General features: G+C 45.6%; 1 protein-coding gene across 1 annotated transcript in view; it reads right to left on the reverse strand.

Moving 5' to 3' along the window:
• Positions 1 to 3,125: 3,125 nt before the first annotated feature.
• Positions 3,126 to 21,987, reverse strand: part of LOC115077698 (vomeronasal type-2 receptor 26-like) — a 76,165-nt gene continuing 57,303 nt past the window's right edge. Inside the window, exons 5-6 of the mRNA XM_029579989.1 lie at positions 5,657 to 5,780; positions 3,126 to 4,042 (exon numbers count right to left, since the gene is read on the reverse strand). Coding sequence (XP_029435849.1) covers positions 3,126 to 4,042; positions 5,657 to 5,780 — 1,041 coding nt within the window. The remainder of the gene's footprint in view (positions 4,043 to 5,656; positions 5,781 to 21,987) is intronic.

A 21,987-nucleotide genomic window follows, 5' to 3' on the forward strand; every position in this document is an offset into this window, starting at 1 on the left:
ATTTATGAAAAATAAAATTTAAAATAATTCAAGTCATAAATAGCACACTCTAAGGCAACAAATCTTCCTACTGGGTCTGTTAAAGATTTGGTCATGAGAGGCATAGAACGGGAAATGTGAATTGGTTATTACCTCTTTCGGAAAATAGAAGGACTATGGGGCACTCCATGAAGTTAGCAAGTAGCTCATTTAAAACTAATCATAGAAAATTATTTTTCACTCAGTGCACAATTAAGCTTTAGAATTTGTTGCCAGAGGATATGGTTAGTGCAGTAAGGGGCAGATCCTAATAGAAGCGCTGCCCGTTCCCTCCAAGGCCACTCCGAAATCAGAACGGCCTCGGAGGGAACTTTCCTTCCGCCTCCTCCCACCTTCCCCTCCCTTCCCCTACCTAACCCACCCCCCAGTCCTATCTAAACCCCCCTACCTTTATTATAAAAGTTATGCCTGTCCAATGCAGGCGTAACTAGCATGCGTCGGCCAGCTGCCGGCGTGCCATTCCCTGGCCCGGGAGCAGTTTCAGAGGCATCAGCCATGCCCCCGAAACGCCCCCGGGCCGGCACCACTCCCCCGTCACGCCCCCAACATGCACCTGAATGCCGCACTGCCCACGACATGCCCCCAAGCGAAGCCCTGGGACTTACGTGTGTCCCGGGGTTTGTGCGCGCCGTCGAGCCTATTCAACATAGGCTCAGCGCACGCAGGGGGAGCTTGGGGCAGGTTTTCGGGGGTACGCGCGTACCCCTTTGAAAATCTGCCCCTTAGTGTAACTGGGTTTGGATAAGTTCTTGTAGGAAAAGTCCATTAACTGCTATTAATTAAGATGACTTAGAGAATAGCCAGTGCTATTGCTGGCATCAGTACCATAGGATCAAATTAATGTTTGGCTACTTGCCAGGAACTTGTAGCCTGGATTGGCCAATGTTGGAAATAGGATGCTGGGCTTGATGGACACTTGGTCTGACAATGTATGGAAATTTGTTATGTTCTTATGGTCTTATGTTGGTCAGATGGAGGGGAAAGGCCTCATAAACTAGGACACATACTTCTCTACTCAGAGTTACAGAAGGAGGAATACACCTGCCCCACACATTTGCAGAGGAGTTCCACATGCTTTGTTTGCATTGAGTTTCCTGTAATATTGTGATCATTTCTCATTTTGTTTTCTAAAAATTCACAATTATTTTCCCTTTAAATGAGGTTCTGAATCCCCTTACATTTAAGGAAGGATCGTTAGCTGCCCCAGTATCCATTTTTATTCACAAACACCATGTGGACCTCCATCATGTAGTGATGTGCCATCTTAAGTTTGCACCTATTTAACCCCAAACCACCCCCAAAATAATAAAAGGTCAACACTGTGTGCATCTTCTTCAGCCTAAAGGAAGGGCAGGGGACTATCCATAGCCATCTCATCACTTTCCCCTGCCCTGCACCTCCCACATCACCTTCCTTTCCCCAGCCCTCCTCCCCCTCCCCACTCATGCTTTTGGGTGAATGAATCCCTGTGACCCTGCACCATCCACTTGAAAACCTACAAAGAGGCCCCAAGAACAATTCCCCATTGCAAATTGGATTCCTCTGCTCTCCCCCCCCTCCCACTATAAAACTCATATCTCTAACACATCTCCCCCTCTCGCTAAGCCAAATGTCCATGACCCCAAGTGAGTTGCAGCTTAATCCCTGAAGTGGTGTGAGAGGGAAAATGAATGGCCAGAGAAATCCGACCCACCCTTTCTCAGCCCTCCACATTTTTTAACTACTGAGCCTTGTGTCTTAGATTGTGGCAGCCCCCCCCCCCCCTCCAAGGCTAATGACTCTGCACATGTAACTAAACCCCTCCATTTATACAGTATAAAGAGAGCATGATAAGAGAAAAGGACATAGAGAATTGGGACAGCTCATTGGGCTCCAGATTCCTGCATCTCAAGCTGCTGCACAAATTGCTTGACTGCTTTTGTGTCATTGAATATCAAATTTGTGCTATTCTGATAGAACCCAAGCCTTGCCAGATATAACAATGTGTACATTAAACCTCTCTTCTACAGATCCTTCTTTGCAAAGCTTTGAGATTTTATCTGAAAATCCATCAAGAAATCCTGGAAAAAAATAGATCCTTCAGCCTTGATAAATGATCTCCTTATGCCTGCTGCTAGCTTACAGGATGCGGCTCTTGTCACTGTAGTTATGAAGCCTCGGTATGAGGCTGTGGGATAGTCATTTTCTTTTGAGGCTGGTGCCAGGGCCATATGGGTCCAATCAATTTTTAACTGCCCATTCCTATATTTCATTTTGAGTGCAAAAGGAATCCATTTTGCTGGAACCTAGCGGAGTCACTCTCTTCAGCATGTTCTGGCATTTCTACGATGTGCAAATTGTTGTTACACTTCAGATTTTCGATGCCATCAGACTTCTTGCAAGTGAATTTATGGGCCTATTCCAAAATTTCCAAGCACTGAGTAGTTTGAATGAGAGACATTTCCATTCCCTCCATCAAGTTATTGACCAGTGCTATCATCTTTCCGACTGTGGAAACTAATTGCCATACTCAGTCCATTACATTCTCGTGTTTGGTGTCAAGGCGCAAGTGGATTTTTTTGACTAGTTGACACAACACTGCTCACATAGAGGTAGATTTTAAAAGGCACACACGGGCATCCATGTGCATGTGCTACCCGGCACGCACACATGGATGCCCGATTTTCTAACATGCATGCACCAGTGTACACATGTTATAAAATTGGGGGTTGGCGCGTGAAAGGGGGTGCACATTAGTGCAACTTGCGCGTTCCAATGCCCACGGCCTTCCCCATTCCCTCCCAGGCCGCTACGATTTCTAAATTATCTTGATTAATAGCAGGTAATGGACTTCTCCTCCAAGAACTTATCAAAACCTTTTTTAAACTCAGCTACACTAACTTCACTAACCACATACCCTTGCAACAAATTCCAGAGTTTAATTGTGAGTTGAGTGAAAAAGGGATTCAAATAGCACAAGTATTTTGCTCCTGTGGAAAATCAAAGATAAATTAACTGTAAAGTAAAATTACTTTGATTAAATTAGAAAGTACTTCTCATATTTTGAGGGGATATAAACACAAAAGTCATTTAGAAGAAATCCTTTGTCATTTAGGTTTCTTAGAATATTGTTTTCCAATTAAATGCTCCCTTGTATTTAGGTCAGGTCTGAGCAGAATAATGTAACACTTGGGGAAGAAGATACAGCCCAGCAGTCCAGAACTGGAAGCCAGGATGGCAAAGATCTCCACTGCCACCATGTATTTGCCTTTGGTGCTCAGGTACGCTGGGATGAAGGAGACCCAAACACTGCAGAACACCAGCATGCTGAATGAGATAAACTGGGCCTCATTGAAAGTGTCAGGCAACTTCCTTGCCAGAAAAGCCACAATGAAACTTAACAGAGCCAAGAAGCCAATGTACCCAATCACACTATAAAATGCAATGGTGGACCCCTCGTTACACTGTAGGATCATCTTCCCAGGTTCAGACTTTATGTCATAGTCTGGGAATGGAGGAGAGATGAGCAGCCATGCAATGCATATCACAATTTGAGCCAAGCAGCATAGAAGGATTAGAGAGATGGAGATTCTTGTCCCTGCCCACTTCCTTAGCTTGCTGCTGGGCTTGGTGGCATTGAAGGCAATGACAACAGTGATGGTTTTTGCTAGAACAGAAGAAACTGCAATTGTAAAAATGATCCCAAAAGCAACTTGCCGGAGCAGACAGGTCACTCTTCCAGGACGGCCAATGAATACCAAGGAACAGAGGAAGGACAGCATGAGGGAGATCAGGAGGCTGTAGCTGAGATCCCGGTTATTGGCTTTCACTACGGGAGAGTCCTTGTATGTAATAAAGATTGCCAGTATTACATCAGTGATGATGGAGAAGAGAATAGCAATGGAAGCCAAAGCTGCACCTAAGGGCTCCTCATAGGCCAGGAAGACCACAACTCTTGGGATGCACTCATCCTTCCGCTCATTGGGCCATTGATCATCAGGGCACTTCATGCAGTTCTCTGCATCTATAGAAAACAATATTTTTTATTTTTATACATGTTGTTCCAGAAATTCAGAGTTTTTAAGAAAAGGGAAACATGAGCAAGGATTTTCAACATTATGTCCAAATGGAAATTAAAGAAATATTGAAACATAAAGAATAAAGTTTATAGATCTGTCTACTATCAAATTCTTTCCATCAGTCTCTCTGTTTATCTGTTTATTTGTAGGGATGTGAATCGTTTTTTGACGATTTAAAATATCGTCCGATATATTTTAAATCGTCAAAAATCGTTAGGGCCACGATACAATACCAATTCCCCCGATTTATCGTTAAAAAATCGTAAATCGGGGGAAGGGGGAGGGCAGAAAAACCGGCACACTAGAACCCCCTAAAACCCACCCCCGACCCTTTAAATTAAATCCCCCACCCTCCCGAACCCCCCCCCCCCAATGCTTTAAATTACCTGGGGATCCAGCGGTGGGCCAGAACGGCGGCGGTCCAGAACGGCCCCCTCAGTTGAATCCTGTTGTCTTCAGCCGGCGCCATTTTTCAAAATGGCCGCTGCAAAATGGCGGCGGCCATAGACAAAAACGATTCGATGCAGGAGGTCGTTCCGGACCCCCGCTGGACTTTTGGCAAGTCTTGTGGGGGTCAGGAGGCCCCCCCAAGCTGGCCAAAAGTTTCTGGGAGTCCAGCGGGGTTCAGGAAGCGATTTATTGCCGCGAATCGTTTTCCGTACGGAAAATGGCGCCGGCAGGAGATCGACTGCAGGAGGTCGTTCAGCGGCGGTCCGGAACCCCCGCTGAACGACCTCCTGCAGTCGATCTCCTGCCGGCGCCATTTTCCATTCGGAAAACGATTCGCGGCAAGAAATCGCTTCCTGAACCCCGCTGGACTCCCAGAAACTTTTGGCCAGCTTGGGGGGGCCTCCTGACCCCCACAAGACTTGCCAAAAGTCCAGCGGGGGTCCGGAACAACCTCCTGCGTCGAATCGGTTTTGTCTATGGCCGCCGCCATTTTGCGGTGGCCATTTTGAAAAATGGCGCCGGCTGAAGACAACAGGATTCAACTGAGGGGGCCGTTCCGGACCGCCGCCGTTCTGGACCACCGCTGGATCCCCAGGTAATTTAAAGCATTTGGGGGGGGGTTCGGGAGGGTGGGGGATTTAATTTAAAGGGTCGGGGGTGGGTTTTAGGGGGTTTTAGTGTGTCGGCTCACGATTTTAACGATTTTCACGATAGTTTACACACCCAAACGGCAACAATACGATTCCCTCCCCCTCCCAGCCGAAATCGATCGTTAAGACGATCGAGGACACGATTCACATCTCTATTTATTTGTGCTTTCATTGCATAACATATCCTGTTTTTTGGTAGAGTTATGCTTTAACTAATTTCCCATATAATTCCCATATAATATCCTTTGCAAATTGAAGTTTTAATAATTCAGAAACATTTCATTACACTTAATAAAAATTATATGATAATACACAATCACCCTATTTTAACTAGAAATCCATGGATGTATCTAGTATATGTTGTTTGCTCGTATATTTGAAGTGCACATCTGTATTTGTTTAGATTGGGTGGGGTTATTCCATATATAGGCATGATATGATAAACTGTATTTTCTCTACCTGTTGTGTTAGAAAATTCTCTTTCAGAGCAAGGGATGCAGTCAAAGCAGCAGACCGGCTTCTGTCTCTGAAGAACTTTTCTGTATCCAGGAACACAACTCTCAGAGCACACAGAGTGTGGAGTCTGAGGACAGAATAGGGAGAGAACTATATTCATATTCCATCTTTAGCATTTGGTTCTTTTGCTGAGGGACTAAGGGCCAGATCTAATGAGAATTTTTTTCCCAGTTTAAGTCTATGGTTAAATATCATAGTAAATGAAGCCCTGTATTCTTATTGTTCTTATTCCTATTTGGGAACTGATATCCAAAGCCATTAATGAAAAAAAAAAAGAAAAAAACAAAAACAGTTTTGTGTGTATAAATGTAAAAATTATCCAGCTCAGTACATATCAATATTCACATTCAACACACTATTGTGTGTACTTTTATGCAAACTAAGGACAGGCATTAAAGGTTGGAGTAGGGGCATATTTTCAATTATAATGTATGCACGTCAGATCATAAAAACACAAAACTATAAGAAATTGCTATGCAGGGTCAGAACAAGGGACAATCAAATCCAGCATCCTGTTTCCAACAGAGTCCAAACCAGGCTACAAGAACCTGGCAATTACACAAACACTAAGAAAATCCCTTGCTAGTGATGCCAGTAATAGCAGATGCCATTCCCTAAGTCAACTTGATTAATAGCAGTTAATTCACATCTCCTCCAAGAACTTATCCAAATATTTTTAATCCCAGATACACTCAGGGGTAGATTTTAAAAGAAGCGCGATCAGCCTACTTTTGCTTGCGCATCAGACTCAAGCAAAAGTACGCTGGATTTTAGTAGATACGCGCGGAGCCGCGCGTATCCACTAAAATCCTGGATCGGCGCGCGCAAGGCTATCGATTTTGTATAGCCTGCGCGCGCCGAGCCACGCTGCCTCCCCCCGTTCCCTCCAAGGCCGCTCCGAAATCGGAGCGGCCTCGGAGGGAACTTTCCTTTGCCCTCCCCTCACCTTACCCTCCCTTCCCCTACCTAACCCACCCACCCGGCCCTGTCTACACCCCCCCCTTACCTTTGTCGGGGGATTTACGCCTCCCGGAGGGAGACGTAAATCCCCGCACGCCAGCGGGCCTGCTGCGCGCCGGGCCACGACCTGGGGGCGGGTACGGAGGGCGCGGCCACGCCCCCGGGCCGTAGCCACGCCCCGTGCCCGCCCCCAAAACGCGGCCGACACGCCCCCGAAACGCCGCGTCGACCGGGCCCGCCCCCCGACACGCCCCCGACACGCCCCCCTCCGAAAACCCCGGGACGTACGCGAGTCCCGGGGTCTGCGCGCGCCGGTAGGCCTATGTAAAATAGGCTTACCGGCGCGCAGGGCCCTGCTCGCCTAAATCCGCCCGGTTTTGGGCGGATTTAGGCGAGCAGGGCGCTGAAAATCCGCCCCTAACTGTACTAACCTCATCTTCTGGCACCAAACTCCAGAGCTTAACTGTGCATTGAGTGAAAAATAATTTTCTCTGATTAGTCTTAAATGTGCTACTTGCTAACTTTATGGAGTACCCCCTAGTCCTTCTATTATCCTAAAGTGTAAATAACCAATTCACAGTTATATGTTCTCGAACTCTCATCATTTTAAAGACCTCTATCATGTAGGGATGTGAATCGTGTGATCAATTGTCTTAACGATCGATTTTGGCTGGGGGGGGGAGGGAAATCTGATATGTCATACGGGTCGAATGACATAGTGAGAGCAAAGGTAGCGCTGGTGCCATTTTGAATATTGGCAATACGGCCCGAGTGCAGGAGGTCGCTCCCGGACCCCTGCTGGACTTTTGGCAAGTCTTGTGGGGGTCAGGAGGCCCCCCAAGCTGGCCAAAAGTCCCTGGGGGTCCAGCGGGGGTCCGGAAGCGATCTCCTGCACTCGTGAAGTTGGGTGACAGGAACCAAAATGGCGCCGGCGCTACCTTTGCCCTGTCATATGGTAAGGGCAAAGGGCCACCGGCGCCATTTCTATTAACGCAGCCGTGGCCCGAGAGCGAGAGATCGTGCCAGGACCCCCCCCCCCCCCCCCCACAGGACCCCAGGTAATTTAAAACATTTTGGGGGGTTCGGGAGGATGGAAGATTTGTTTTAAAGGGTCGGGGTGGGTTTTAGGGTTGTTTTGGTGTGCCAGTTTTCCCGCCCTCCCCCCTCCCCTGATTTACGATTTTCTGACGATAAATCGGGGGAATTGCTATTGTATCGCGGCTCTAACGATTTTTGATGATTTAAAATATATCTGACGATTGTTTTAAATTGTCAAAAAACGATTCACCTCCCTACTATCATGTCCCCCTTCAGCCATTTCTTCTCCAAGCTGAACAGCCCTAACCTTTCAACTTTCCTCATAGGGGAGCTGTTCTATCCACTTCATAATTTTGGTTGCCCTACTCTGTACCTTTTCCAGTGCAACTATATCTTTTTTTCAGATGTGATGACCTTAACTGTACACAGTTCTCAAAGTGCAGTCTCACCATGGAGACATTATGACTTTTTCTGTTTCATTCACCATTCCCTTCCTATTAATTCCTAATATTCTGTTTGCTTTTTTGACTGTTGCAGCAAGAAACCTGTGAGGGAGTCAGTTGAACCATTAGATGACTGAGGGGTTAAAGGGGCTCTTCGGGAAGATAAGGCCATTGCAGAAAGACTAAATGAATTATTTTCTTCTGTGTTTACTAATGAGGATTTTGGGGAGAAACCAGTTCCGGAGATGGTTTTCAGGAGTGATGAGTCAGATGAACTGAATGAAATCACTGTGAACCTGGAAGATGAGTAGGCCAGATTGACAAACTAAAGAGTAGCAAATCACCTGGACCAGATGTTATGTATCCTAGGGTACTGAAGGAACTAAAAAATGAAATTTCTGATCTATTACACTGGTGCAAGTATAGTTCCCTGAGGCACTCTACGTTTTACCCTTTTCCACTGAGAAAGTTGACATTTCATCCTACTCTCTGTTTCCTGTCTTTTAACCAGTTTGTAATCCATGAAAGAACATAGCCTCCTATCACATGATTTTTTTAGTTTTCTTAAATGCCTCTCATGAGGGACTTTGCCAAATGTCTTCTGAAAATTCTAAATTACATCTACCGGTTCACCTTTATCCACATGTTTATTAACCCCTTCAAAAAAACAAAGCAGATTTGTGAGGCAAGTCTTCCCTTGGGTAAATCCTTGTTGACTGTGTTCCATTAAACCATGTCTTTCTATATGCCCTGTGATTTTGATCTTTAGAATAGTTTTCACTATTTTCCCAGCACTGAAGTCAGACTCACTGATTTATAGTTTCCCAGATCACCCCTGGAGCCCTTTTTAAATATTGGGGTTACATTGGCTACTCTCCAGTCTTCAGGTACATTGGATGATTTTAATGCTAGATTACAAATTTTAAGTAATAGATCTGAAATTTACTTTTTGATCTCATGTACAAGTTGATTCGTATATGTGGTTTTTTGTTCATACCAGAGCACTTACCTGTGAATTTAAATCAAAGTTTGGTGCATACGTTTTCTTAGCTAATTTGAGGGAAAGTCTTTGTAAAAAGTATGGATGTGCAGAAGAAACAATTTGTTTCAGTTTATTCATTCATTTCATAGAGACCTCATTTCATAAGTTTCAAAACACAAAAAAAATGTTTATTTGCTTTTTCATTTGTCATGAACATTGCAGTCTATTTTATAGAGATGTGAATCGTGTCCTCGATCGTCTTAACGATCGATTTCGGCTGGGAGGGGGAGGGAATCGTATCGTTGCCGTTTGGGTGTTTAGAATATCGTGAAAATCGTTAAAATCGTGAACCGGCACACTAAAGCCCCCTAAAACCCACCCCCGACCCTTTAAATTAAATCCCCCACCCCCAAATGCCTTAAATTACCCTGGGATCCAGCGGCGGTCCATAGCTAAATCGGGGGAATGGGGGGAGGGCAGGAAAACCGGCACACTAAATCCCCCTAAAACCCACCCCGACCCTTTAAATTAAATCACCACCCCTCCCGAACCCCCCCCAAATGCCTTAAAGTACCCTGGTGTCCAGCGGCGGTCCGAAACGGGCTCCTGCTGTTGAAGCGTGTTGTCTTCAGCCGGCGCCATTTTGCAAAATGGCCACCGCAAAATGGCGGCGGCCATAGACCAACACGATTCGACCGCAGGAGGTCGCTTCCGGATCCCCGCTGGACTTTTGGCAAGTCTTGTGGGGGTCAGGAGGCCCCCCCAAGCTGGCCAAAAGTCTCTGGGGGTCCAGCGGGCGTCCGGGAGCGATCTCCTGCCGCGAATCGTTTTCCGTACGGATAATGGCGCCGGCCATACACGTATGGCCGGCGCCATTTTCCGTACGGAAAATGGCGCCGGCAGGAGATCAACTGCAGGAGGTCGTTCAGCGAGGGTTCCGGACCTCCGCTGAACGACCTCCTGCAGTCGATCTCCTGCCGGCGCCATTATCCATACGGAAAACGATTCGCGGCAGGAGATCGCTCCCAGACGCCCGCTGGACCCCCAGAGACTTTTGGCCAGCTTGGCGGGGCCTCCTGACCCCCACAAGACTTGCCAAAAGTCCAGCGGGGATCCGGAAGCGACCTCCTGCGGTCGAATCGTGTTGGTCTATGGCCGCCGCCATTTTGCGGCGGCCATTTTGTAAAATGGCGCCGGCTGAAGACAACACACTTCAACAGCAGGAGCCCGTTTCGGACCGCCGCTGGACACCAGGGTACTTTAAGGCATTTGGGGGGGTTCGGGAGGGGGGGGATTTAATTTAAAGGGTCGGGGGTGGGTTTTAGGGGGATTTAGTGTGCCGGTTTTCCTGCCCTCCCCCTTCCCCCGATTTAGCTATGGACCGCCGCTGGATCCCAGGGTAATTTAAGGCATTCGGGAGGGTGGGGGATTTAATTTAAAGGGTCGGGGGTGGGTTTTAGTGTGCCAGTTTTCCTGCCCTCCCCCTTCCCCCCATTTACGATTTTTTGACGATAAATCGGGGGAATTGGTATTGTATCGTGGCCCTAACGATTTTTGACGATTTAAAATATATCGGACGATATTTTAAATCGTCAAAAAACGATTCACATCCCTACTATTTTAGGCTCCAGACTTGGGGTTTTCTCATCAATTTTCATGAAGCAAGAAGTTATAAGAAAGAGGAAAGAATTCCAAGCTACCTAGATTGTGGCATAGTGACAGAAAAAGTGGCATGAATAGTCTAAGACTCCAAAAAAAAAAAAAAAAGGCAACAGCAATAGCAGAAGTTCTCCAAGGCTCATCCAGTTTTGGAATTAAGCATATTTTGTGTTAATTTAAAAACTGAAATAAATAAAATAAAATAAAAAAAGCAAAGAAGCAAAAAGAGGGGAAAGAACACTTCAAGGCTGCAAAAGAGGTCACCAATAAATGAATGAACCCTTGGAAGCAGTATGAGAGGCAAAGTGACACCAAAAGTGGCATCATTATTCTAAGTTACCATGAAGGGGGAAGAAATAGATAAAGTGACAGAAAAGTGGCATCATTATTCTAAGGTACCATGAAGGGGAAGAAATAGATAAGGTGACAGAAAAAAACCAAAGCACTGATAAAGGGGTGAAGTAGCATGTAGAGTGGTATCAACATGAAAGCAACATGAGAGTTACAAAACCGCACCCCAGTGTGGCAGGAACACCTCAAGGTATAAAGTCTAGGGTATGAAAGCAAGGCAAAGGAGCAGAACTCCAAGTTGTAAAGTCTTTGAATGTTAGCAAATAGACCAACACGTTTAGGGGCATAGCATCAAGGCAGATAGATAATGGAAATGTCAGTCATTCACATGTCAATTTTAATAGAAAAGAATGATAAATATTTTCATGATATATGCTTTTATTACATTCCCTACTTAAACTTGATCTAACTGCTGGATGGCATTATGGATTTCTTCTGAAATTTACTTTCCGATTAAAAGTTTAGTCACTATATGAAATTGGTTTTTCCTCAGAGAGGCTTTCCTAGTACTTGTGGTTTTGTTTTAATAACACAACTCTTCTCATATTCTGTAGCTTAACATATGCTCTTACATTTCTTGAATTTCTGGTTTACACGAGTTCTCACACTACTGAATCTTTTACCACATTCTGAACTTCAAATTGGTTTCTCCTCAGCACCTTTCCTCTTGTCCTTGTGTTTCTTCTTTCTAACTAATGTTTTGTGTGTGTGTGTGTGTGTGTGTGTGTGTGTGTGGAAAAGACACCCCATTAAAACTAAACAAACCACCAGTGTAGGAGAACCAGGCTGGGATTTTGGACAAAAAAAAACCAGGTACAGAGGAAAGAGAAACTTATTTATATTTTTTTTTCACATTTATGTTATGACAAGAAAATACTCCAATATAAAATAAAAAAGCACCCAAAGGTTTTAAAAGAGTACAGGTAAACCTCCATGGCACAGATAAAAAGACAAAACAGCACAAAGCGTCACATCAACACACCAAAAAACCATGTGTTGCGTCTGTCGCTGCTCGACGCTCTCACTCCGCCCTCTTTACCTCTGTGGCGACTCCCTTCGGGTCTGATGGATGCTTACCAGCCGCGGCATCTTCCTGCCATCTCCTTCTGGTGTTCCCGGACCGACACGACGCTGCAGATCCGCCATGTTGCCTGATGATGTAGGGTGTGCATGCTCCGATTGATGTACCAGCAAAGGCGCGAACCTCGGGGGCGTCCCCCTGATATGATGTCATCCTCTTCCAATATAAAAGGTCTCAGTAAGTGCTAACAGAGTTAACAAGGACATGGACATGGACACGGATATGGATAAGGATTCATCCAAGCTACTCTGCCTCCTCGGACTTGCGGGGGCCTCACTCTCTTTTCTTTATTTCAGATTGTAGATAGGAACTGGTACTCGATCCTCGAAGGCCCATGTTCCTGAATACTCTGAAGATTCTCTACTGCCTGGAAGCTATCGCAGATACAGACAGAGCTTTCCCTGGAACCAGGTACTTGTTCCTCGAGGGCTTAACCCTTTCCAGCTACTGAGCTTCCTGAAGACCTTATGTGAGTTTTGTCATCTAGTTCTGCTATGAACACAGCATACCTGTCTACTCACTATCTATAGTTTCTCTACAGCTCAGCAACCCTGGGATCGCTGTTCCAGTACCTGAGGGACTACAGCCCTGCCGGGCATATCAGCTCACTACTGCCACCTCTGGTGGTTCTACTAACCTGTCTAATAAAAGAACTATCTGTGCCTGTCTCCATACCCAAGCCTAGTCTGTGGTCCCTTTCAGGATATCCTCCTGGGGGCGCAGTCATCTGCCATCGGCCCAAGGATCCACCTATCTACATTCCTCTACAGCTGGGTGCTCTCTCCAAGCACTCCGCTGGTAATAGATTACTACTCCCTCTCATCAGGAGTCTTCAGCTACAGATTCATAACAGGTTGCTACTCCACAGTCTATACCTTAACAGTTTGTTAACTCCTCCCTCTACAGGAGCTGTTCATACAGATCGCTATTCCTCACAGAGAACCCTAACAGATTGCTAACTTCTCCGTCCATGGGAGCTGATTCATTACAGATTGCTAACTAATCCCCCAGAGTGGCAAGAAGTCCCCAAGGTGTAGAGTTTGGAGTACATAGGTATAAAGTTTGGGTATGGCAGCGAGTCTGACCCCAGAGATGTAGCATGAAGTGCACTGCAGCAGGGCAGAATGACATGGGAGATGTCTCTTTTCCTGAGGAAGCACTTGCCACTTGTCAGATTTAGTACAAGATAAAGGTCTGGACTCTGTTGTCAGCATAATTTTTGTGACATGAGCTTTTATTTTTATTCTCTACTTGAGCTTGATTTTGCTACTGGTGGGAATTCTGGGTTTCTTGTGAAATTTGCTTTCTGATTGGAACTTTAGTCACATTCAGAATGGTTTCCCCTTCAGTGTGGTTTTCCAGATAACCACAAGGCAGACATTCTCTCTGCCTTCTGAAATAATTACCACACTCAGAACATGAAAATAGTCATTTGCATGTTTCAGTTCTGCCTGTATTTCTTCATTCTAATTGAGAGACAAATCACCCCAGTTTAATTAAAAAAACAGGAGCCTATATTCCTCAGTCTGTTGCGCACCTCAGCCGCGTTCGTACCGTGACTGGCCCTGCTCACCTCGCTACTCCTTCTACCAGCTCTGGGCACTCCTCCTCCGTGGCCACAGCCAGTTCACAGAGTCCCCGGCTCCCCGTGTCGTCAGCGTCCCTGACCCCGCCCCTAGGTGCACGCGCAGTCAATGCACGACCCTTTAAAGGGCCAACCTCCGATGAATTCGATGAATTCACCTAGGCCAGATACTTAAGGCGAGTCCCTGCTTCCTGTCCCTCACCTTGACAATCGGGTCGACACTTCGGTGTATTAGTTTGCCTTGTTCAGTGTCTTGTTCCAATGTCTCTTGTTCCAGCGTTCCTTGTTCCAGTGTCTCCGGTTACAGTGTCTCCTGTGCCTGCATCTCTCCGTTCCCTGGTAGTACCCTCCAGACTGATCTCACGGTACTGACCATTGCTTGCTTCTGACCATGTCTGACCGCTGGCTGGAACCGACCTCTGCCTGTCCATTGACCACATCTGACTGCTGCCTGGAACCGACCTCTGCCTATCCACTGACTACGAATGACCGCTGCCTGGAAATGACCTCTGCCTGTCCATTGACCATGTCTGACTGCTGCCTGGAACCAACCTCTGCCTGTCCACTGACCATGTCTGACCGCTGCCTGGAACTGACCACTACCTGTCCTTTGACCATGTCTGATTGCTGCCTGGAACCTGCCCTTTTCCTGACCTGACTATACCTGGACTGACCACTGGTACTGACCCTTGCTTCGGCTGACCTTTCTGGACTGATACTCTGGCCTTGATCCTCACTATCCACTCAGACACTCTCTTTTGGCTTTCCGTGACCACCGGAACATCCTGTTTGGACATTGACTGTACACCCTTGTTTGTGGTGGGCACTCCCCTGCACTTCCTCTTCAGGAGACCCTGAGGGGTCCATATAAGACCAGGTGTCCTGGGTACCCAAGGGCTCAACCTGTGGAAAACCTCGTGTTGCTATTGGTGAAGCTCCAGCTAGCCTCTGTCTCCTCCTGTGCTCCACCTCCTGGTGGCAGGTGCTCTCTGGGTCCGACCAGAGGGACGTACAAATCCCTGTATGGGGCTCACCTTACTGGGCTGGTGCCTGCTGTCCAGAAGCCCAATACCCTGATTGAGAAAAAAGTAATGCATAAACTTTCCCATTCTCTCCCTCCCAAACCCAGATCCTGCTTCCATCCCTCCCTAAGGGAAGAGAAAAATCATTAACCGAGTGCTACTGCTAGCTGGCACTGACTGCCTTTTTCTGCTCACTGTCCCAGTGGGATGAGTGAAATAAGTGCACCACAGACTAGCAGCAGAAAAAAGATGTTTTTGAAATGAAAATTAAACTCTGTGAGAGCTGAAATAGTGTCTTTCACAGCAACATCCGTAGAAGAAATGTGCAGTGCTTCTTGCATATTTTCAGACTATAGGCTTAGCATCACTTGATGCAGATTGCACCAATCGGTTTACTTGGAAAAATGCTTCATTGTGATATGTCTCATCTATGGTCTTCTTGATTTCATGTCCTGCCAGTGAGATCATAAATGACTCACAGGGAAGGGCTTATTGCTAAAGTTACTTAACTTTACACACATTGATTCTTATGGCCCAAAAACTTCAAAGGGCTATAGAAATGAATGGGAAACAAAATAAATGAAATACATAGGATTTTCTCTCTTGTGGGTCCCAAAAAATGGAGGCGCCCCGAGAAAGAAATTGTTTATCTCTGCTATACCTGGCCAGGGAAGATATGGCTCATTATGCTCAAGACATACCTTGCCTAGGCCTGGTTCCTCACTCATTCATATTCCTTTATTACACTCCACCAAACAACCATCATCTACATCTCTTTCTTCTTTTAAAATTTCATTATTAAACATTAGATACATAAAATAAAAATCACCTCTCATCTATGACATCCTATCTGATCCATCATTGACTGTCTTTGAATAACAGAATCATTGATCACCTCAGGAGATTAAGTCCTCCTAAACCTTTGCTGCCCCCACAATTACACTTTTTAACACCATCCTCGCACCACTGGTTGAGGTGGGGGTTTAATCATTTTTCACAATCTTTCCTTTACTTTTTCCTCTTTCCCTGTAGTTATACCACCTCCATTTGAGTTAATGTTACTCACGTCCACACTTTGATCTCTGCCTAGCATCCTGCCCCCCAAGACTTCTTACTCACAACTCATCACCTCTGCTTGAATATTTTGCCACTCTCTTACCTCATCCAGATAAAACCATCATATTAGGTGATTTCAACATACATGTTGACACAATTCCACTATCCACTTCAACTGAATACTTCCTGAATAGCTTGCATGCTCTAGAATGGCAACAATTCATCTCCCATCCAACCCCTAAAGCTGGTCACACAATAGACTTGTTATTCTTAAACCCATCAACTTTTAAATTCAACTCTCACCTAACAAAAATTCCTTCCATACCTTGGTCAGACCACTTGATTGTGAATACCACTATTAAAATTAATCCATTTCAAAACATCAATAGTTCACCAACCATTTTAAAAAATAAAGAAAAACACATCAATATGGAGATCTTGTTGCACTGGAGGTGGACCCTTGGCCTGGCGCAGGATTTGTATGGCCCTCTGAGGGATCCCGGAGGGCGCCTGCTGCCAAGAGATGGAGTACACAAGGAGAGATTCACCAATAATGGCCCGGGGGCTCCGTGGGTTGAGCCATTAGATTCCCGGGCTGCCTGGGCTTAGTTGGGCCTCTGGGGGTCTCCAGGAGAGATGGCATTATTAATGGCTGTTTGATAAATTGAGAGTTCAGTAGTGAAGAGGCTTAAATTGGTTGAACTTTATTGTTTTTTCCATTAGCTTTCAAGAATTCGTAATTTATGTTTATGAACCAGTAATGTATGGGTGAACCATGGTGCAAACTTGGTTCTTTTTATTGTTATGGTGTGTATGGGTGAACTTTTATCTAATGTATTAGTTAAAGCTCTGTTCCATGTGTCTACTAGCTCTTTGGCATCTGAAACGAAAAAGTTATTAATCAATGGTAAGAAATTATAGAGAAGATCTGTTGCACGCCCTGGCTGCGCAATGGGGTGTGTCCAGTAGGGATGTGAATCGTTTTTTGACGATTTAAAATATCGTCCGATATATTTTAAATCGTCAAAAATCGTTAGAGGCGGTATTTAATAGGAATTTCCCCAATTTATCGTCAAAAATCGTAAATCGGGGGAAGGGGGAGGGGAAGGGGGAGGGCGGGAAAACCGGCACACTAAAACATCCCTAAAACCCATCCCTACCCTTTAAAATAAATCCCCCACCCTCCCGAACCCCCTCCAAAATGTCTTAAATTACCTGGGGTCCAGTGGGGGGGTCCCATTGTGATCTTCCACTCTCAGGCCACGGGTGCGTTGATAGAAATGGCGCCGGCGCCATTTTGGTTCCTGTCCCCCGACGTCACGAGCGTAGGAGATCGCTCCCGTACCCCCGCTGGACCCCCAGGGACTTTTGGCCAGCTTGGGGGGGCCTCCTGACCCCCACAAGACTTGCCAAAAGTCCAGCGGGGGTCCGGGAATGACCTCCTGCACTCGAATCGTGTTACCGTAATGAAAAATGGCGCCGGCCGTAATGAAAAATGGCGCCGGCTGCACTCATTCCAGTGTTCCTGCTTTTGCTCCTGTGTTCCTGTGGTTCTTCCTGTGTTCCAGCACTTATTCCTGTGTTCCTTCAATCCTGAGTTTTGTTCCTTCGTTCCAGAGTTTTGTTCCACATTCTGCAACCCAAGTTGTACCTTCTCGGACTGATACCCGGTTCTCACCTGGCTTGCCTCTGACTACACTTGGACTGATACCTGGAACTGCCCTCTGCTTGGTCTGACCACACTTGAACCAATACCTGGAACTGACCCTTGCTTTGGCTGACCATCCTTGGACAGATATCCTGGCTTTGACCATTGCGCTCCATTCGGGCACTCTCTTTGCTTCTCCTGTCACCACTAGGACCGCCTACCTTGACGCTATCAATGGCCTTCCTCGAGCTAGACCACCAGGCGCAGCCTACCCTCCTGGAGGACCTTCAGTTTCTGTCTCGTACCCATGGTCTCTGGTACTCTCTGTTCTGGTCTAGCTTGTCTGTTCACCATCAGCCATGCACCTCTACTCTTCGTGGGCACACCTCTCCACCATCTCTCCGGGAGACCCCCAGAGGCCCACCTAAGCCCAGGAAGTCCGGGAATCCAAGGGCTCAACCCGCGGAGCCCCCGGGCCATTATTGGTGAAGCTCCAGCTGCCTTCTAGTGTGCTCCGTCTCCTGGCTGCAGGCGCCCTCTGGGCTCTCTCAGAGGGCTGTACCAATCCTGCACCAGGCCAAGGGTCCACCTCAAGCGTAACATCTTGGTTTTGACATAGGATCTTCACACATTTCCATTTTCCTAGATCTTTCTGTTGTCTTTGATACCATAAACCATCAAATTCTACTACCCGTCTATAAAACCTAGGAATATCCGAAACAGTGCATACTTGGTTTCAATCATACTTAAAAAAACAGATACCAGCAAATATTTATAAATCAAACTTATTCCATTCCTTTTGCTCTAAACACAGGTGTTCCACAAGGATCTGCTTTATCAGCCACTCTATTCAAGAAATACCTCACACTCATCTGTCAGTTATTGTCCACCTTAGGTATAAAATATAGGGATGGATTTTAAAAGCCTTACGCGTGTAGTGGGGGTTACATGTGCCGGGCCTATTTTATAAAAGCCCAGTGACACGAGTAAGGTCCGGGACGCATCTAAGTCCCGGGGCTTTACAAAAGGGGTGGTCCGGGGGCAGGGTGTGGGCGGGATGGGGTGGTCCAGGAGTGGGATGGGGGTAGGGCCAGAGACCTCTGGCACAGTGGCCATTTGCCGCTGTGTTGGAGGATCGCGTGCTGGCAGGCGCAAAAGTTAAAATAACAATTTGGGGGGTTTAGGTTAGGGTTAGGGGACGGAAAGGTTAGGCGAAGGAGTGGGAAGGTCAGGCTAGGGGGTAGAGAATGGGGGAAATACGCCCGCAGGGTGCACAATTGTGTATCCCCTTGCGCGCGCCGACCCCCGATTTTACAATAATATTTCCACCTGGTTATCCACAGTATTACACATATACACCCCTTGCAAAAACCTCAGATCCAAAAATAAACTCCTCTTACAAATTCTGTTCCCTAAAACAACACGGCTAGACCAGAGAGCAAGCTTTCTCAATTGCAGGCCCTATTCATTAGAATACACTATCTCCTGACTTAAGACTATCTGCCAATAAAAAAGAATTCAAAAAAGCTCTTAAACATCATCTTTTCTAATAAGCCTTCCCAGATTTATGTGTGTCATGATTATCCATGTCACTGTTACTTTCCCCTCCCTCAGTATCTTCAGTATTACACCATCAAAGTTTTTATCTTAATCTCTATTAATATTTCTGTGAAGTATTTTATTATTATTAGTTTATTTTAATATTTATGTTGTTGAACTTATTTGTTTTAGTCTCATGTATTGATTTGCATTATGTTTGTTCTTATTTGTAACCCGACCCGAACTTTGGAGAATGCTGGAAATAAATATTTATAAATAAATTAATTAATAAATTAGTTTCAGTCTGTTCATTCTTTTTCAAATGACTGTACATCCCTAGTAAAATGTATGTGCAGACTTTACCCAACTGTGCACAGTTAATATAGTTCCCTCCCAGTGTATTAACTGCAACATCCTCAAATTCTTCCCAGTAAAAAGAGCAGGTCTGATAATGATGTACATGTAAAATTTATTCAGCATGCACATTCATTTTAGATGAGCATAGGTCCCTAGTGTCTGCTTTACAAAAGAGATTCAACAAAGACACTAGGAAAAAGGTTTATTTTACACTATGAATTTTTTACCAGAGGGTAAGATATTTTGTTTAATGCTATACAGGGTGGAATTTAAACTGCCCTTATGCATAAAATCCTGGTTTTATGCACATGGTCGGCCCATGTGTGTGCCGGGCAGATTTTCCAAGAGGCCTAGCAACGCACATAAAGGCCGGTACGCGCACAAGTGTCGGGCTTCCTAGAAGGGGTGGCCTGGGGGCATGTTCTGGGTGAGGAGGTGGGCTGGGACAGTGCTATTGATGGCTGTCCCGAAGACTCGCATGTCAAACAAAGGGAACAAAAGAAAAAAGGTAGAGTTTAAGGGGTGGGGAGATAAAGGCAACAGGGAGGGAGTATGGGTAGGGGGATAGGGAAATTCCCTCCCAGTCCGCTCCTTAAGTGGAGCGGACTGGGCACTTGTGCGCGTACCGGCCTTTATGTGCGTTGCTAGGCCTCTTGGAAAATCTGCCCGGCACACACATGGGCCGACCATGTGCATAAAACCAGGATTTTATGCATAAGGGCAGTTTAAATTCCACCCTGTATAGCATTAAACAAAATATCTTACCCTCTGGTAAAAAATTCATAGTGTAAAATAAACCTTTTTCCTAGTGTCTTTGTTGAATCTCTTTTGTAAAGCAGACACTAGGGACCTATGCTCATCTAAAATGAATGTGCATGCTGAATAAATTGAGGCCTTTCTTTTTTCATTAAATCTAAAATAAAATATGCTTCCACCCCCTCCCCCTCAAATTTTTGCCTTTTTCATTTCAGCAAATAGCATACACTATTTTCTAAAAAAAAAAATCAGATTTAAATGACCCCCGCCTTCCCCGCCACCACCAGATATGTAGTACAGCCATAAAATTGTCCAATATTTTACCTGTACATCATTATCAGACCTGCTCTTTTTACTGGGAAAAATTTGAGGATGTTGCAGTTAATACACTGGGAGGGTAACGGGACTGGGACTGGGAGAGAACTGGGGAAGGCCTGAATGCGTCACTGCGTGAGAATTGCAAACCCCCCCCCCCCTTGTGCACACTGCCCACACAATCATGTGCGGATTATAAAATCCGGTGCACATGTGCACGCGGCCCACGGATTTTCCACAATGCCGCACCGGCGTGCACATGGTAGAAAATCATCTCATCCATGTGCATGCCGGGAAGCACGCGCACATGGACGCAGTGTGCACATGTGGAAAATCTACCCCTACCCCTTCATTTTTAGGCATGTTTCACTTGTTCCAGCTGTTTTCAATCGCTGGTCCATCCATCTCTCTAGCAGTCTGTACTCATAGGGCAAACGTAGTGTATAATTTGCACAAAATTTGGCATGGTGCGTCTGCGCTAAACTTGACTTTAATTCATAATTGTCCAAAATTACAATTATCTGACAATTTTTCATGTAGAAACACAATGCTAAATAGGAGGAATCACTATGGCATGTGCTGCATTCACCAAAAGCTCCAATTTCCCTCCCACCATCAGCAGCCCAATAGATATAAAAGTTACTGGAGATTTGCATCCTAGTCCAAAAACCTGATGGAGCAATAAATATTGCTGCCATCACCCCTATTGCCTCTCCCAACATAACTTCCACTTCTCAACAGCCTACAAGGAAAGATCCTCTGCTCATCCAGCATAAGGAGGAATGACCTTACCTCATCTCTGCTCCAGTGCAGCATTTCTACTGCTGCCAGTAGGAGGCTTAGTCTACTGCTACTTCTTATTAATGTGTGCATTTTACTTTCATAGAAGGAAAAACTCCCCACTTCTGAACTGAGATTGGGTCACTAGTTCTAAATGAGGATTGGTTCCTTCTTTTAATGAGCATTAAATAAATGAATAAGAAGCATGCTATGCATTCTCATTTGTATGCCTGGGAACACATCTTTAGATCTCTATATCACATCTCATAGGGCTTTGGGTGTAGACTCAACACCATTTTGGTAGTCCTTTTTTTTTGGACCACCTATAAAATCTTCCTAAACTGCTTTCTGAACTGCAGACAAATAAACAGCAAGATAAGATGCAAATATCATTTTTGTAAATCCTTATGGGCCTCCAGTCCCATTCCTCATCACCCACCCTGCTAAATCACTGACATTAATGCCAGGTATAGTGCCAAATCTCCCCTCCACCCTCAAAAGAGTCCAAGAGTGTCCCCACCCACTCAACCCCTTTTCAAATTTAGAAAACAAAATCCCTTGGTCTTTTTCTCTCCTCTCCCCCTCCTCCCTCTCCCCTCCCACCCACAATCCCATCTTAAATCCCCTACCTGATCCAGTACCCTAAAAGACCCTCAGAGCACAAGCTTCAAGTCTAAAACCAGAAAAAGAATCAGCCTCAGC

Source organism: Rhinatrema bivittatum, chromosome 16, assembly GCF_901001135.1.
Source record: "Rhinatrema bivittatum chromosome 16, aRhiBiv1.1, whole genome shotgun sequence".
In the NCBI taxonomy this organism is placed as follows: domain Eukaryota; kingdom Metazoa; phylum Chordata; class Amphibia; order Gymnophiona; family Rhinatrematidae; genus Rhinatrema; species Rhinatrema bivittatum.